The 18816-nt window shown below is 35.3% G+C and overlaps 1 protein-coding gene across 1 annotated transcript; it reads left to right on the top strand.

The window, feature by feature from the left end:
* The first annotated feature begins 17724 nt into the window (after positions 1-17724).
* LOC149154164 (secreted RxLR effector protein 78-like) lies at positions 17725-18135 on the top strand. The gene has a single exon (XM_089444066.1). The coding sequence runs from the start codon at positions 17725-17727 to the stop codon at positions 18133-18135; it is 411 nt and encodes a 136-aa protein (XP_089300192.1).
* The last annotated feature ends 681 nt before the right edge of the window (positions 18136-18816 follow it).

Consider the following 18816-nt stretch of genomic DNA (forward strand, 5'->3'; position numbering starts at 1 on the left):
TGCATAAACTTGGAGAGGATTCCAACAGCAAACGAAATGTCTGGTCTGGTAGTAGTTAGGTAGTTGAGACTTCCTACAAGCTGTCTATACTTTGTTGCATCCTCAAATTCTTTTCCTTCAATAGATGTGAGCTTTAAGTTTTGTTCCATTGGAGTAGTAAGAGGATTGCATTCTGTCATGCCAAACTTGTTCAATAGATCTCCAATGTACTTCTTTTGAGAAAGAAATATCGACTTCGGATGTTGAGTTACTTCAATACCAAGATAGTAATGAACATAGCCCAAATCAGTCATTTCAAAACTTTTTCCCAATTCCTTATTTATGGATGTAATGTAGCTTTCATTGTTCCTTGTCATAAAAATATCATCTACATATACCACAAGATATACAACTATTTTGCCAACTTTCTTGACAAATAAAGTTGCATCATCAAGATCATAATGTTTGAAATTGAGTTTCAGAAGATGCTCAGTTAGTTTTTCATACCAGGCTCGTGGTGCTTGTTTGAGGCCATACAAGGATTTCAGAAGTTTGCATACCTTTTGTTCATGTCCTCTCACAACGAATCCTTCAGGCTGGGACATAAAAACATTCTCTTTTAGATCTCCATTCAAGAAAACAATTTTTACATCCATTTGATGGACTTTCCAACTATTCTGAGTTGCTAGGGAAAAGAGTGTATGGATTGTGGCCCATTTTGTTGTGGGGGCAAAATTCTCCTCATAATCGACTCCTTCCTTCTGTGAAAAACCTTTTGCCACAAGCCTGGTTTTGTGCTTGTCAAGTGAGCCATCAACTCTATACTTGTTCTTGTAGACCCACTTGCAGCCAATTGGTTTGGTTCCTAATGGAGGATCAACCAGCTTCCAAGTGCCATTCTTTGTGAGGGCATCATACTCCTTTTGCATCACTTCTTTCCATTCATCATGAGAAGCAGCTTCTTTGAAGGAAGTTGGTACAAAATCTGTAGACAAGTTCAATTCACAATCATAAGAAACATCCATATCAACAGGTGAATTAGAGTCATCTACATCACCTCCATTTTACCGGTTTGAATTTCTAGTTCCTGTCTTTCCAACCTCATTAGGATGAACACTTTCAAGTGTCTTTGTCAACCACTTTGGGGGGACCTTTCTCAGATGGTCCAGGCTACTCCGTTGATTGAGTTGGGACTGAATCAAGATTGAGTCTCCCAATTCTATCAATCACATCACTTAAAGCATCATTCGTTGTTGGAGTTTCATGTGGGGGAGAGAGTTCTTCAGAAGAAGATTCCACATGTTGATCTAGTATAGGAATCCCCCCTTCAAGATGTGGAATCTGATTATCAAATTCTTGAAATGATTTTGCATTTGCGAATCTATCCAAGCGATCAAGTTGTCACTCAACAACATTGTCAATTTAGGATGATTCAAGAAAAATTAAATCTCTAGATACAACAAACTTTTTATTGACTTCATCATAGAGACGGTATGCTTTGGAGGTGTTTGAATACCCCAGGAAGATACACTTACGACTTCTTACACCAAGTTTATTTCTATGTACCTTTGGTATCAAGGCATAACATGTGGAACCAAAGACCCTAAGATGCTTTATCGAAGGAATGTGCCCATATCACATTTCACATGGAGTCTTGTTTCTAATAACATTAGACGAACATCTATTTTTTATATATGCAGCACATAGAACAACATCAGCTCAAAACATTATTTTTACATTTTTGAAGAAGAGCATGGAGCGTACCATATTTAAGATTGTCCTATTCATTCTTTCAGCTACACCATTCTGTTGGGGATTATAAGGTACAATTGTTTGATGTTTGATCCCATGTTGGCGAAGATAGTTTTCAAATTCATTTGATGTGTATTCTTTTCCATTATCAATGTGAATAGACCCAATATGAGATTGTGCATCATTTTCAATCCATTTATGAAAGTTCTTGAATGTTTGAAAAGCATCAGATTTGTTCTTCACTAAATAAACTCAACACATTCTGGTGTAGTGATCAATAAATGCCATCGTATATTTATTTCCATTTGCAGAAGGAACAGGCATTGGACCACATAAATTTGAATGAATGAGTTCAAGTTTTCTATGTGCTCTTGAATTTGAATCATGAAAAGACTGTTTGCTATGCTTTCCTACAATGCAAGCATCACATTGCTTAAATTTCCTAGGAATTGTAGGAAAACCAGCAACACCATTTTTCCTCAATAAGCGGAGGCTTTCATAGTTCAAATGTCCAAATCTAGCATGCCATAATATACTTGATGGAAGTGCACCTTCTTCATAATGAGAATTGTATGATAAATGTTGTGCACGAGCAAAGGTACCTTGTAGCTTGAGAAGCCTTTCTTCTTCTATTCCCCTCATGACAAGTGAGTGGTTAGATTCTTTTCTCACCTCAAGATTGCCATCAAACATATGAATGGAGTGACCTTGCTAGCGGATGTGGACCAAGGATAGCAAGTTTCTCTTCAGCTGTGGGAGATATAGAACATGATGCAAAAGAAAGTCTAGAAGACCAGGCAATTTAAGCCTGATTGTGCCAAGCCCTGATGGCTTGATTTTTTATTGGTTTGCAAAGTATACTACTCCATCAACATTGTCAGTAAATTCTTCAAAAAATATTTTCTATGAGTCATGTGGTAAGTTGATCCTTAATCAAGCAACCAATCATTTTTCCAAGAAGCAAGTGAAGCATTAAATAAATCTTCATTTAATCCAATATTACATTGTGCCACCACATAATGAGCAGATTCAGGTACTTTACCTTTGTCTGTGTCATTAGCTTTACCTTTGGGTTGATTTCTTTGCTGCTCAATTTTGTCCTAAGGTATTTTGCATGTAGAGGCATCATGTGATCCATTTCTTATGTAGCATATGCAGTGCAAATCTTCCTTTTCTCCTTGAGAGTGTATGCCCTCCCTGCCTCTGAAATATCTTTCTCTTTCTCTTCGACCACCTCTTCCTCTGGAAGAATCTTGAGCAGGATCCTTTTCTTTATGAGCAAGGCACACAACCTCTTCAGAAGATTTAGGGGCTACCTTCTTTCGAAAAGCTTTCTCTCTTTCAGCAAATTTTTTCACAAGAGAGTCAAAGGTAATATCTTTGAGATTTCCATTTTCTTGCAATGACACAAGATAATTGGAGTAAGTAGGATAAAGTGCCCTAAGAAAAGCGATAAGAGGAATATCTATTTCGACGTTAGTGACTTTGATATCATGCATTATAGACTTTACTTCGGATGCAAGAGCAAGAGGATCATTATTTTGCAATTCAAGAGTGAAGAGTTTAATCATGAGTTGAAAAACTTCAAGTGCAGAATGTGATTCATATAGTTCATTCAGCTTTTGTAAGGCTTCGAAAGTAGTTGAAAATGGTGAAATATGGCGACTCACCTCTTCATTTACAGATGTTGCGATTAATGCATAAGCTTTGTTGTTCTTATTTTCCCAAATGGCAAGCTCTTTGTCTGAGGTAGGCTATTCTGGCTCTTTGTCTTCATCTCCAATACACACTCCTTTCCGGGACCACTGAGGATAGTTCTCCATGCTAGTGAGAACTATTCCCACAAAAGATATGATTGAATGCATGTTGTATAAAACTTTTGTTGCTAAAAAAATGATTCTGATAGAGGTATTAAAGTGGATATCAAAGTGCGTTTGAATACCCACTACGTTTCATTATAATACTCTATTTCAATATAGTACTGTCATAAAAAAAACGTTGTCATAACTGTGGTATGTGTAATATTACACCATAGTTATATTAAAAATCATTCGTAGCATGGTAACACCATTTCAACATTGTAGCAGAGAATAATAGACCAACAACGCTATACTATCTGTTTTTTTTAATACATCGGTGTATTTTGGAAATGAGACAGCGTAGCGTAGAATAATGGAACGCATATATATATATATATATATATATATATATATATATATATATATATATATATATATATACCATTATAGAAAGCAGTATTCTAGGACAGCAGGTGTGATGTTGCTGGACGATGGCAGTATATGGGCGAGCACCATTTCACGACCTCCATACCCAGTCGACTCCTTCTCTCGGCTCACAGGTTTCCATACTATGCTCCCATTCCAAGTAAGAGGCTGCGTTCAAAAAATCATGAGGGAACAACAACAAACTATTCCAGGTTCGATTCCCATCCGCGCTCGTCTTTCGGAGGGAACTGCAGCAATCTGGCACGGAAGAGTCTGCGTCTGAGTCAAATGACTACCACTCCCTTTGTGGTGGAGAGCCCTGTGGGGTCTTTTACGTATGAAGGTTAGGGCGGAGTAAGGCGTATTAACAAGAGCAAATGCATTTCCTGGTGATGAAACGGAGGGACAGAGTAAGGCATATTAATCAAGAACAAATGTGTTTCCTGTAGATGAAACGGAGGGCAGAGGCTACCACTGAGCGAGATGTAGATGATACCTGGTGATGTAGATGAGCGTGATGGGCGTAGATGGGTTTGTCCTCGTAGCCCAAGTGGTCGTTTAATTAAAATGACTCACACTATGGCACGAGTTCGATCAACCGCGACCAGCATCTTGAAAATCAAAGCGAGGATGAGGCCATCCCGGTGTATACAACATTCAATCATGTGGAGAACGCTTTTCGAAAACCGCCCTCTGCAATGGAACGTTGTTACCAGGTCAGGGGTGTCAATTCTGAAATATGGGCAGAAGAGAAAAATAGGCAAAAAAGGTAGAAAAGGGAGTTACAAGGGCAGGAATACTAAAAATAGGATTGGCTCTGATACCATGTTAGGCCAGGTAGTAACACCACCAAATCAATTCATATTATTCCTTCAAGTTGGTCTTTATTATATACATGAGGGAGACTATTCACTTCATCTCCCGATGACTGTTCATATTTCTTATTATTTATTTACATCAATTATCTTTATTCACCCAATCCTGATGATTAGGTGTCAACAAATGCTAAATGATTCAACTTAACTTTTGGACGAAGTTCCTTAAAGAGAGGGAGTATGTATTGTCCCCTAATAATAATAAAAATAAAAATAATATAATAAATGATAAAAAATAAAGAAAAGATAATAATGGTAAATAAATAGTATAAATTAAAGAAAATATAATAATAGTAAATAAATAAAATATTAAATAATAATACTGAAAGTTATATATATATATATATATATAAGTTAAGTTAACAAAAAGTAAAATAAAATAAGAAAGTGTTAAATTCAGAGAACTATAAAAATAATTAAAATAAGTAAAGTTATCAAAAAGTAAAAAGGAATTAAATATAAAGTTAAATTAAGAGAAATATTAAATTAAGTAAAATTTAAAATAAAGAAATAAAAGTTGCATGTTGACACATGGACTGTCTGCATGCAGACCCTTTCCATTGTTTGGTCTATTTAATGGACAATGAGGAAGATGAGATTCATTTCCTTCATCCATTCAATTGGAAGAAAAGTGTTGTGAGACAAAGGATTCCCTGGCAGTATTATGTTGATTGAGGGCTCTAAGGTGGCCAATTGTAGAAAGATTATGTGTAGCTAAGCCTATAGTTGGGTGAAGAGTCATCCCCAAAAATTTGTTGTGGTTAGCGAGATTTAAATAGCGTTCAACTTCAAAATCACAAGTAAGGAATATCATCGCTACAGGTAAGTTGTCTTTGTTCATGTTTTGGAAATTATATGCTAATTAGTTGAATAATTGTGTGTTGATTATGAATCACATAATTGATCTAATTCTTTGTATATTTTAAATCGGGGTTGTTACATAGATCCTTTGTCTCTTACATTCCCAAGAGAGACTTGTGCCTTAAAATCTTGTTGAACGAAGTCTTCTCCCAAATTAAGTCGTGTCTCATGTGATAGAAGAAATCTAGTTAATTGTTCTACTAAGAGAGTTTTAAGATCTATGGATTCCAGAATGGTTGTTACAATGATGTCATATTTCTTTGGCAGGCTTCAAAGGGTTTTTTCAACTATCTTCTAATATGAAATTATTTCACCAATAAGTTTTATTTTATTGACGATGCCCTTGAATGTAGTCATGAACTAATCAACATTTTTTGTATCAGTCATCTTCAGGGTTTTGAATTGATCCCACAATGTTTGCAATTTAACTGTATTCATTATATCATTACCTTGGTATGCAACTTTTAAAATATCCCAATATTATTTTGTTGTTGATGTGTCAACTATCTTGTTGAAGATAGAGTCATCCATTGAATTATGTATCCAACATGTGGCTTTGGGTTCTTTCTTTCTCAGTTCTGCAATGGAATTTATTTGATTATCAGTCATAGCTACTATTCCTTCTCGGGTCGGCTCTACATAGGCATTCTGAAGTGTATTCCAACACTTTTAGGCTTGCATAAATGTTTTCATCTATAAAAATGAAAAATCATAATTTTGCCAAAAGAAATTGGTGTCTGTGGCAAAGCACTAAAGTAAGCCATTTTTAATGTGGGCATGCCTTTTTGTCTCAAATGCCTTTTCAAAATATCTTGAATAAAATCTTTCCTTTTAAAAAAAAGATATCTTTCAAATGATGGAATGCCCTTTAAAATTCCTTTCTTTTTAAGCAAAAAAATCTTTGAATAAAGTCGTTTTGTAACAAACCCTTTTCTCAAAACAAAATAAATAGTCCCTTTCAAAACAAATATGAATGGACCTTTTGTTTATGAAATGAACTTTATATTTTTCTCTTAAATTTTCCTTGTGAATATCCGAAAGGGCTTCACGACTAAAGAGGCTTGAATTTTCAAGGAAAAGGAGGCGTATCATTTTTTACCTTTTCACTGCTACGATCCTGCTAAATCAATGCACATTGAGAAAGGTAATGTGTGCGATCCTTCCATTTTCATTAATGTTTCCTTTGACTCGCATCACATTTTTCTACACAAAGAGAGTGTAATTAATCAGTGAATTCATAACTTTTTCTATTTTCAGTGCGTCTTTTCTCTCCACTAGGCTGCAATGATCTCCTCTAAAATAAAAAATAAAAATCAATTGGCTTGTAGTCAACGTGGATTCTCTTTCACCTGGATAGCTAGTTCACGTCTCTTTTTATTTGCTTGCTTCTCTCACCCTCTACTAGTTCTCTATTATCACATATGATTTTCAAATGCTTCTCTCCTTGGATTCTTATGCAACCTTGCACTCTGATACCATGAGAAATATTACAAACGCATAAATACATTGATAATGGATTAAAAATTGGTAATGGAATGGAAAAATATTCTCATTATTCAATAACAGTTAAATAAAATAAATAAGGGATAGGGAAACAAACAACAATAAATGACTGGAGAAAGTTCCAACTGAACTCAACTAAACTCAATTGAATCAAAACCAACTATGACACTTAGTAGATAGTGAAATTAAGTCTCTCAATAAGGAGGAGAAGGATGAGGAGGATTCTGCCATTGGAAAGGATTCTAGGCCTAAATTCATCTCCATATCTTTCCAAGTCAAGGATGAGGAGGTATTCCTTTTCATATCAGACATATCTATATAAATTACTTGCATGTCTGTCTAGAGCCCGTTTCAAAGATAATGACATATATCATCTATTCTATGAAGGTCATAAGCTCACTATGGAATGCTAAGGAAGAAATAATAATTGTCACAATGAATAAGAAGGAGAATAAGGAGCAAGGTGATGGAAACAATAAAAAAGATATAAAAGCTTATGAATTTCCTAAACAAATTCATGATCCCCCTAAGGAATTTTCTTCCTTCATATTTTCTATTTTCATTGTGGGTTTTTCAAGCTTAATTTTAGTGTCACGTGATTGTAGAAAATAAAAATAAAAAAGGTTTAATATCGATATAGGTTCCCTAAAATGAGTAGAAAAATGAAATATTGGTTTCATCTAGTTTTTTATTTCTTTAGTTCAAATGATAGTGGGTCTTTCCTTCCAAATGAATATATTCTTCAATGGGAGTGGGTTTTATTATGATCCGGAATTGGATTGGAAACATTATGGAATGAACATATGAGTTGCATTTGGGCACCGAGGTGAGTTGACTGTGTTAATGAATATGGAAATGACACAACTAGTTGTTTCATGTTATTTAAGAATTACAAATGTTAGGAATCTACTGTTAGAAAATGAAAAATATAGCTAAATATTTTTTCTATACATTGTTCCTTGCAGAGAGATCCTCTAAGTATGTTTTTTAGTCTTTATATGAGCATAGGCCTACAAGTGAGAATATGAATTTCACATAATGTTTAAATGGTCACTTGAGAAAAATGCTAGCCATGCTACTGAATTGCAAAATTTAACAGAGAACATGCTACTCATCTTGTGTACAATTCAGTTGTTAAATAATACAAGTATATGAATTTGGGTGTGGTAATTTCACCCATGCTTTTGAGCTTGTTATTGTTCCTGTGTCATTGCTTTGTCTATAACTGGTCACAATTTCAATCCATGTGGTGTCGTGTGCATACAATTGATGCCCAATGATGATGCCATACTCTATCAGTTTACATGAATAGTGGCCTTGGTCACTTTGGGAGCTTTCCTCAAAAATCTTTTTTCTCATATTTTTTTACGAGTTATATTAACAGTGGGTTGGTACATAAATTTATTTCGTTTGTACATAAATTTATTATTTATTTCGTGTTACATTTGAAACATATTTTTGAATGCAAAAAAATGCATGTGTTAGGTGTAAGTAATTTCCAATCTCTTTAAATTGAACGAAACTCTTACTCTGCATGCATCCTAACTAGGGTTGGAATTTGACTCAAACAATTCCTGTAATGGGCCATTTTTCTCGTAAAATACGTTTAAACTTTTTATGTCACCATCCTTTGTGATGTGCCTTGAATTTTATAAAACGTATTTTTGACAATTTATATCTTTCCAAAAATTTCATTACTACCATATGTCAATTGCTGGAGGGCACATTCGATCAGGGTGGATTCTTGTCACAGTATCACCTATAGAAGCTGGATTGGTCATGTCCTTCTTGACTACTTCAAATCCAGCTGGACGATCTTTGGTGAATAATTTGGGTCCCTTTGACTCAGGGGAAATGTGGTGCCGAATCCCATGGATAACACTAGAATGCCATAAATATTGCACATGATATATTGGATCAACCTTTATAACACTCAAATGCCATCAACACTAAATAATTTTTTTGAAGCTTTCCGGGCCTAGTTAGTCCAAATATTTTCAAGCCTCATTGGTTTATAGCTGCTAGAACACGAAAACACCATCATTAAACTTATATTTTATGGTATTATGCTCTACCAAAGCATATTTAGGGATAAAGTATATCAAAAAGTAGCTTTGAAATCCGGAGAAATTCACCACTATCTACCAAAAGGTATTAAGATAGGTTTAAATACATTAATTTAATCCTTTTGGGAATTGAAAACAATACTAAAGGGATAACTAGAGGCGGAAAAATAAATAGTTTGAGTGTTATAAGCCTTTTGTTCTCTTTGGTTTGATTCTTGGGGGTTTTCTCCTACAAGGGACAACTTTCTCACAAGGCTCCCACATATGGCACCATTCAAAAGGTGTACTCAAAGACAATGAAGCTTCATCGAATTTTGGCTCAGATAATGAGGCTTCTTCATATTTTGGTTCAGAAAATAAAGCTTCTACATATTTTGGATCTTTGGGAGTATCATACCTTCACTACTATTTCTTATTGTGAAAATTGTTTTTTTTTCTATTTTTCTCTTTAACTTTTAGTCTTTAAAGCTCCCATATACCTTTTAAATCTATATCTATGGATTTACTGTGGTGTATGTTTGTTACCTTGGCTACTATTTTTTACTATGTAAATTTAGATTTTTCTATTTTCTATTTAATTTCTAGCTTTTAGAGTGTTCATCTGAACTTTTTTAAATCCTTGAGGAGCTATGAATCCTAATTCCACATACTGTGAACTGCTCTAAATCCCACCTTAATAAGGGAGATATCAAACTTGCCTAAATCATACACATCATCCGAACTCTATTCTCATAAAGGGTCAAACCTCAGTCGTTTTGGTGGCCACACCCATCTCAAGAACTTGACCACACAGTCAACATGCTCATTTGAACCTCTCATTTACTAAACCAAATTATGGGAATATTTACATGTATTTAAGATATTTGATTTGTGATCTAGTGCTCTATTATATATGTAATGAGATTCTCATTTTTTTTAATTGTTGGATCTTTTGAAATTTGGTGCATTTTTGTGATTATTGTTTTTTATGAAAACTTGAACACTGCTCGTCTTGATCGATATGACTATTTTTTAGTGCTCTTAAAGTTTGTGAAATTCAAATTTGGGGTCTTTTATTTCTTTATTGGATATGAATCTTATGCCCATTTCTATCTTTGTATAAAGGTAGTTCAAGACATGGATCTACCGTAAATTGGATGAGACATGACCTTTTCATGACTTGAAAGAATTTGTGCTTATTTATCAAATAAAACTAATAAAAAATAATTTGTTTCATATGGGTTTTGATCACAACTTTTGCCTCTAGTTCATTGCAAAGTGGTTAAAACCACATTTGAAGCTAGAGAGTGGTTATTTCAAAGGTCATTCCAAGTGGGATTTAAGGCAGGCCATGCCTGATAAACCTATAATATCAATTAACGCTAATCATGCTAAAAATTATTTAAGGAAAGGACCAACCTATGGAGATTCCAATTGTAAATATTATTTTGGAAACTAGCTTATTGATTTTGGAAACATTCAATGGAAGTCTATAATGAGAGAGTATCATATTTTAGAGCAAAGAAAGGTGCTTAGTTTCTTTGATGATTATCATAATGAACTCAAATGCTAAGGTCTTGCTTAACTGTCTGCCGATACAATAGATGCACTTGTTTGAGTACAATTTTTTTGGTTTTTTTGTACCATTGGTTTGTTCACGATGAGAACCACTAATTAGGTATAGTTAGTGCCAACAGAATGGCTAACAACCATGTGGCACTCTTTCAAGTGTTCGGTCTAGCCTGTGATAGGAAAATGGCCTCTCCTATTTTATTTTGATTAAGTGCTATTTTATTAACTTAGGATTGAAGCAAGCTCTGAGCGCAAGATTTAGGCATCTGGCGTTTGAGGATAACTATGACACTAGCATGAGAGACCATTACTCTCTTCTTCAAATATGTGATCAATTTCATATAAAAGGTAAAAATGATTTCTTCCAATGAAATGATAATCTCAGTTGACATTTATTTACATTAATATTTATTAGGAAAACTTTGATGTTACTCTTATGATCCATTTAATACTCTAAATAGTCTGTAATACATGTTTGGTTTATTTTTACATTAGATTTCCCTACTTCGGATGATTTTATTGTTGATAAATTGTAGGAGTTGATATTCATTGAGGAACTCAAAATAGATGGTATTATAAAATTTTTATCAAATGGAATCCAAACATAATTCATTGTATTTGCTGAAAGGGGTAAACTCTTAAAAATGATTCTAGCATTTAGGGGATGCAAATCATTTTAGAACTCAGTTACCTGTGTGTCTATTGAATGTGTTAGCATAAAATAATTTAATAAGAATTAACTAATCATCTTTAAATATCATGGACATATTAGCATGGCCATATTGAAATCCCCAAAGGCTTACTATTTTGTTGTTTTTTACAAACCCATTAATGGAATTTTGACTCTATGAACCAAACTTTTTGCAAATCTTGGTTCACATGGATGGATTGCAAATTCTACATCAAACTAATAAAAAAAAGAGAAATGTTGTTCAACATTACAACAATATATAACTTCTCCTTTTATCTAAATGATTTTTCAACCCTGATTTTTGTTGTTGCATGTTTTGTTGAGATGACTTGATAAGTTGTCTAAGATTTTTTAGTTCTTATTTGATTTTAGTATATTTTCTTTAGTCATATATCTTTTTTTCTTGAAATGTGAACCTCTTTGTGATAAAGAACAAAAAAGTTTTAGATGTAAAAGTAGCCTCTCCAAAGACCCCTTTTCTTCATTTAATGTTGATAGAAGAAACTTATTGGAAGATCAAAGATCTTCCTACATAATGTGAAATCAAGCATACTTGTCTATTTATCAAAATTTGATAAACAAAAAATAGTCTTTGTAAACAATATGTTAATGATACAATTCCTATAGAGTTTCTTATTTCAAGTAGTTGTGGGCATTATTAAAAGGAGAATCAGTGTAACAAACGGCTTAGGATTTTTTAAGTAAATGAGGATGAAATATGCCAACATCCCTCTTCTTTCCTTGTCTCCATTCCAACTATGAATGAACTGAAATCACCCACCATAGTTAATGTACTCAAAATGTTCCATAGCTGGTCTGATACAATATGCAACTAGAAATTATTACAAGAAACTTGTTTGACACAATATGCAACTAAGACGATAAGAAGAAACTTGTCTGATACAATATGCAACTAATCCCTAAAAAATTGCTTCAAGAATTCAACTAGGCCAATAGGTCACAAGATGACTTAAATATACACTTACAAATGATAAATCATAATGAAATGACATTGATACCCCAGACCTGTGGGAGCAAGGGCTCTTCAACATGACGTCTTCCTCCAAAGATGACCACCTCCATCAAGCAAGTGATAAAGTGTGTCGTGTGTCTAGGAGTACTTTTAACTACAATGGATATCATCCGAATGCATGGATACATCTCCAAGTAACATCTCCTCTAGCAAGATGTCATCATCAAGAAAGCTTACATGTTATAAGTTTTGAGTTGATTTCAAGGTTATGGAGATTTTATTGCATGTGCTACATGCAATTTCAAACTAAATATTCAAGATTCAATAAGTCATTCGTGTGTTATGGTCATTTTGTTTTTAATATAGCTGTGTTATTGAATGATAATTTTTTTAATCAAACTTTTATTAGTGAAGGTTTAATTTATTACCAAAACATCACTTTTAAAATGAAAAATTCCAACCCTTAATCTGAACTATCCTAAGCCAGATTTGAGAGTAATTTATAGCACTAATAATCTAGTAGAAATGAGGACTAAAGTAAGAGGGAAGTGTGGCCTTCATACCAAGGATGCCATGCCAACATTGACAGTTTTATGCACATAATTATTTCTCGTAGGTCTTTTCGGATCGATGTCCATCTCTCAGGTACCTTATTATATATAAAATATATATTTCTTGGTTTCCAAATTTCATGTGTCGCTAATGGGACTCGGACGTTTGTCAATAAAGTGATCACATGAAGATTTTTCAATTTCACATTCGTGAGGAAGGGCCCTGGTTAAAACTGTGCAAGTTATCAGAGGAGGAAAGAGATTTAGGCACCATTTCACTTGATGAAATTGGAGATTGCTCAAGCACATCCTTACCCTTTTGGGTGTAGGTATTTTTATAGCATTTAGGGTCTTCAATTAACACAAAATATCTTGGGAAGAATCAAAATTAAGTGATGGTCCTACTGACGGACCCCTTAGCTTAACTTTCTTTTTTACATCTATTACGAATTGTATTACATTGTTGTCAAAGCTGTCCATAATCTGATATTGTTGTAACATTGACATAATTTAAAAATTAGAGATATCAGATTGTCCATAATCAAGCATGGCGGGACCCACTCCTTTGCTTTGGTGGAGCATGCAGATAAATCTAAGCATCACATCTCCATTGAGGATGCCCAAGTCGTTGCTAGGGTTAGTCATTTCCATCATCGTAAATTGAGGGAGGCCCTAGAAATTGAAAAAAGACCCAATAATTTAAATAGAGATCATGGTAGGAATATTAGTAGAAGTTGGGTCCCTGTCTTGTCCTCTTAGTTTTTAGGCTTCTTTTTGGGTTTGATTTTGTTTGTTTGTTTACTTATGTAGACATTGGCATCCTGTTTATACTATTTTTTGTTGATTTATTCTTCATTAGAGTTTATTTTCTTGATCCTTCATGTTTTTCATGTATTTTGTCATCTTATTCATTCTTAATTCCTTTTAGTAGTTTTGTTATTTGTTTAACGGGCCTGAGCCCCATATTTTATTGTTGACCCTATTTTATTTATTGATTCCTTTTTTTTGTAGATATATATAGATATATATATATATATATATATATATATATATATATATATATATATATATATATATATATATGAATTCTCAGAGACTTAGATTTTCAATATTTTGTGATTTGAGGTAGGAGGGCGAATTTGCGGAAAAACTAGGGTTCGACACAGGAGGCGACAGAAACAAGCTAGTAACCATGGAGGGGAAAGGAGGAGGGAGCTCCACCCCCTCCTACGGTAATTTGGTTTCAAACAGAGGCAGAGCAATGAATAGAAACAAGCCTCAAAACTCCTCGGAGAACAAGAGAAAAATTTCTGACACCCAGAAGGCAGAAGTCAGCAAACCCCATGAAAAACAAGGGACCCACAAAGAGGTTCATCAAAAGGAGAAAGTAGAAGACAGCAGTCAGGGATCCGAGAATAGAGCCAAGATGGGGCCTTGCAAACCAAAGTCTAGCATTAAACCGTAGGTAATCCTAAATGATCTAGCTCTGCAAGAGCACATAGATCATATGACAACATATGCGATCATATGCAAGTTTATGGGCATCTGGCCGATGGAGAAAGCATTGTACACTTGGATAAAAAACACCTGGAAACCGAAAGGAGAGTTAAATATACATCTTGGATCCAAAGGTTTTTTTACTTTGGTATTCACAAACTTGGAGGATAAGGACAGAATTTTTGAAGGAGGACCATACTTCTATGTGGCTGTTGGTCTCTATATGCAACCTTGGATGATGAACTTTGTTCCGGAGTGAGAAACGTTCACATCGGTTCTGGTATGGATTAGGCTATACTCCTTACCTTTAGATTATTGGATGCTAGAATCTTTAAAAGCTATAGGTAAAAAATTAGGTCATTTCATAAATATTTTAGAGGTGAATCTGCGAGGAAAATATACCTCCTTTTCTCACATATGTGTAGAGATGGACTTATTAGGAGCACTTCCAGATGAAGTCATCCTAGAAGTTTATGACGAGGAATGGGTTCAGGCAGTTGACTATGAACACATACCATTCAGATGTCGCAAATGTCATGAACATGGACACCTATTCAGAGACTACCCACTTAATAAAAGGGAGGAACAACAGAAAACCAACAAAGGAAAAGACCTTATAGGTTTCACTAAAGTGGGAGGAAAAGGGAAAGGAGGGGGAAAAAGACCCAAAAGAAACCTAGTGAAAGCAAAGCACCAAGTCACAACAGTTTTGAAATTTTAGAAGAAGAAGTAGAAGAGGAAGGAATACAAAAGAAACCAGAGGACCAACAAAGTGGGAAAGGAAAAGAGGCTAGCATGGAGATCACACAGTAACAGAATGAACACAAAATAGACCCACTGAGTACCATGGAACTAGAGAGGGACCATGATATGACCCTAAGTGAAAATGGTACGGAGGACCAAGACTTACAGGAGATCCTTGAGAGGGAGAACCTTGAACTAGAAAAGTTTCTAGAACAAGGAAGCAACAAAGGAATTAACTCTCTACCACAGGAGGAAGTTGATAGGGTGCAACAGCTATTCCTCAATAGGTCACATCAAAAAGCTCTAGGAGTCAAAAGAGGCCATGATAACCAAGAAAATAGAGGGGTTACATCAATGGGATTAATATTAGGAAAATCCGCCAAAAACCCAAGTAAGAAAAGAGAAAGGAAGAGACAAAAAGGACCACTGTTAGAATGTGGAAAACTCATGATTGACTTGGGCAAGATGAAATATCTCTCCAGTTACTTCTTTACAAACCCTCATCAATGAAGCTCACAACCTGGAACATTAGAGGACTAGGGAGTAGAAGAAAACAAAGAAATCTAAGTAACAGAATCAAAGAAGAAAAACCAGACATGGTGTTCATATTGGAAACCAAATGCTCAGTAGAGAAGATCAGAGAAAAGCATCGCAAATGGTTAAGTAAGTATGAATATCTTGAAGTCAAAGCAACTAAATTAGCTAGAGGAATTCTCACTTTATGGAATCCTCAGAAATTTGGTATACCTGATGCGGAGGCGTCTAGGCACTACCTTTATTTGATTATTCAACTTGTGGGGGACAAGGAGTGTTACATGATCACCAATGTCTATGGCCCTCAACTACTGGAAGATAAATTCAGGTTCCTCACCTCTCTGGAGGAAACAAGGAAAATTTTAAGCATGGAAAATTTTCTTGAAGTTTAAAACATTGGTGAATCTCACTAATCCCTAATATGCAAATTATAAATGTTTATTGATATATTTGTAAAATTATTCAAATTTATAATTATTTTATATATAGTCTCTATATAATGTTGGCGATTTTTAAGGTAAAATAATTTTATATTCTAAAATTTGGGCGAATCGTCTTTTATAAAATTGGAAATTGGCGAATCTTTTTTGTGGAAAAATCATGGAAAATTAGCCCACTGGGCGAACATTAGCCCCTAAAATTTTCCATGGGAGGAAATGAAAAAAAGACACCCAACAATACCCTGGATTCTAGGGGGAGACTTCCATATGATTAAATCCCTCATAGAAAAAAGGGGGAACTAGAACACTTGGTAGAGACTTAGTTGCCTTCCATAACTTCCTCAACAACATGAGACTGGTGGATATGGACACAAGAAATGGGATTTTCACATGGAATAAAAAAAGACAGGGTACTACCCAAGTAGCCTCAAGATTAGACAGATTGATAATCTCAGAAGAACTTCTGCTCACTAGATGAAGCCTGACAGTGTTCATCCTCCCTTTTGGAGGCTCAGACCACTAGCCCATCCAACTGGAAGCTTCCTTAACTATACACCGAGAAACAGACCCTTCAGGCTTGAGAATGTCTAGCTCACTCACTCTGACTTCCTCACAAACATTGAGAAGTGGTGGAAAGAAGAGTTACATTCCCAAGGCACGAAGATGTTCCTTCTACATCTTCGGCTTAAACACATCAAGAGAAAACTCAAAGAATGGAATAAAAATGAGTTTGGAAATATCTTCAAAGCTAAAGTAGAAGTGGGAAAGCAATTACAAGAAATTAACCAAATCCTCATCACTGAAGGCTTCACAGAGGAAAGAAAAGAGCTAGCAAACTCACTTCAACAAGAATGGGACAAAAGATGTCTCCAAGAGGAAATATTCTGGAGACAGAAATCCAGAGTACAATGGAATAAGGAAGGGGAGAGAAACACCAAATTCTTTCACAAATCCACCATAGCACAGAGGAATAACAATAGGATTTCGAAACTCACAGATACTGAAGGAACAAAGAAAAATACTCATGAGGAAATGGAAGATGTACCGGTCCAGCATTTTCAAAGCATTACTGTGGAAACCATAGCAGACAGATCCCAACTCATGAAAAGATTTACTTAGCACATTCCTAAGCTGGTTTCCAGGGAAGACAATCATAACCTCAATAGGCCAGTAACGGAGGAAGAGGTTAATGAAGTTATTAAAGAAATGCATAATGGAAAAGCTCTAGACCTAGATTGTTTCAATGTGGACTTCTTCAAAATATGATGGAAGATTGTCAAAGAAGACATTCTGGAGGTAGTGGAGGACTCAAGAAACTCTAAATTAGTTTTGAGGCCGCTTAATGAATCCTTCGTTGCCTTAATACCCAAACAGGAAAAGGCCACCTCTCCTGATAGATTCAGATCCATAGCATTATGCAATGTGGTGTATGAAATCATTTCCAAAGTCATTGCCAACAGACTCAAAACCCTCCTCCCAAATATGGTGTCAGAGGAGAAAACGGGTTATGTGAAAGGGAGGCAAATTCTCAATAACATCATTCAAGCTCATGAAGTGGTGCATTCCCTCAAAACCAATAAGCAAGTGGGAATGATAATACAGCTGGACATAGAGAAAGCTTATGATAAATTAAGCTGGGCTTACATAAGGGATGTTCTCAAAGCATATGGCTTTGACCACAATTGGATAAGGTGGGTCATGGCTCTTGTCACCACTGCCAGTTGTTCAATTCTTCTCAATGGCTCTCCATCTAGAACCTTCAAGCCTACAAGAGGTCTCAGCCAAGGAGATCCTCTCTTCCCATTCCTCTTCATTCTCATGATGGAAGGGTTGGGCAGAGCGATCATTGCTACCAAGGAGGAAGGAAGAATACAGGGACTGAGACTCACATAGAACAGAGACACTGTGACACATCAACAATATGTGGACGATACTATGCTACAGGGCATACCAACAGTCAAGGAAGCCAAAGCATTCAAGTGAATTCTGTATGAGTTTGCAATGGTAGCTGGTACTAAGGTAAGCCTCAGAAAATCAAAGATATTCTTTTTCAATACTGATATTTCTATTCAAAGAAATCTCTCCAGAATTCTAGGCTTTCAAAGAGATTCACTACCCTCAATGTATCTGGGAGTTCCCCTCACCAACAAACCGCTGAAAAAGTACATCTAGGAGTCTGTAACAAATAAATTGAAAGACAAGCTAAGAAAGTGGACAAGCAAAGCCTTGAACCTAGTAGGGAGGTTGGTCCTCACCAAGGAGATACTCCAAACTATCCCAATCTACATGCTATTAGCCCTTCCAACAACAATAGGAGTCCTTCAGAAAATCAAAAATATTCAAAGAGGCTTTCTCTGGGGAAAAGTGGAAGAGAAGAAGAAATGGGCTCTGGTAGCTTGGGACAAGATCTGCAAACCCAAATCCCGTGGTGGTTTGGGTTTACATGACCCAGATATTCTAAACAAAGTTCTGGGAGCTAAACTGTGGTGGAGATGGCTAAAGAAAATACGATAACCCTGGGCGAAACTCTAGAAACAAAAATATGCAATGAACTGGCAAGAAAAGGACCTCATA

Source organism: Pinus tabuliformis, chromosome 9, assembly GCF_031772625.1.
Source record: "Pinus tabuliformis cultivar Carrire ecotype Pingquan chromosome 9, CPIR1, whole genome shotgun sequence".
NCBI lineage: Eukaryota > Viridiplantae > Streptophyta > Pinopsida > Pinales > Pinaceae > Pinus > Pinus tabuliformis.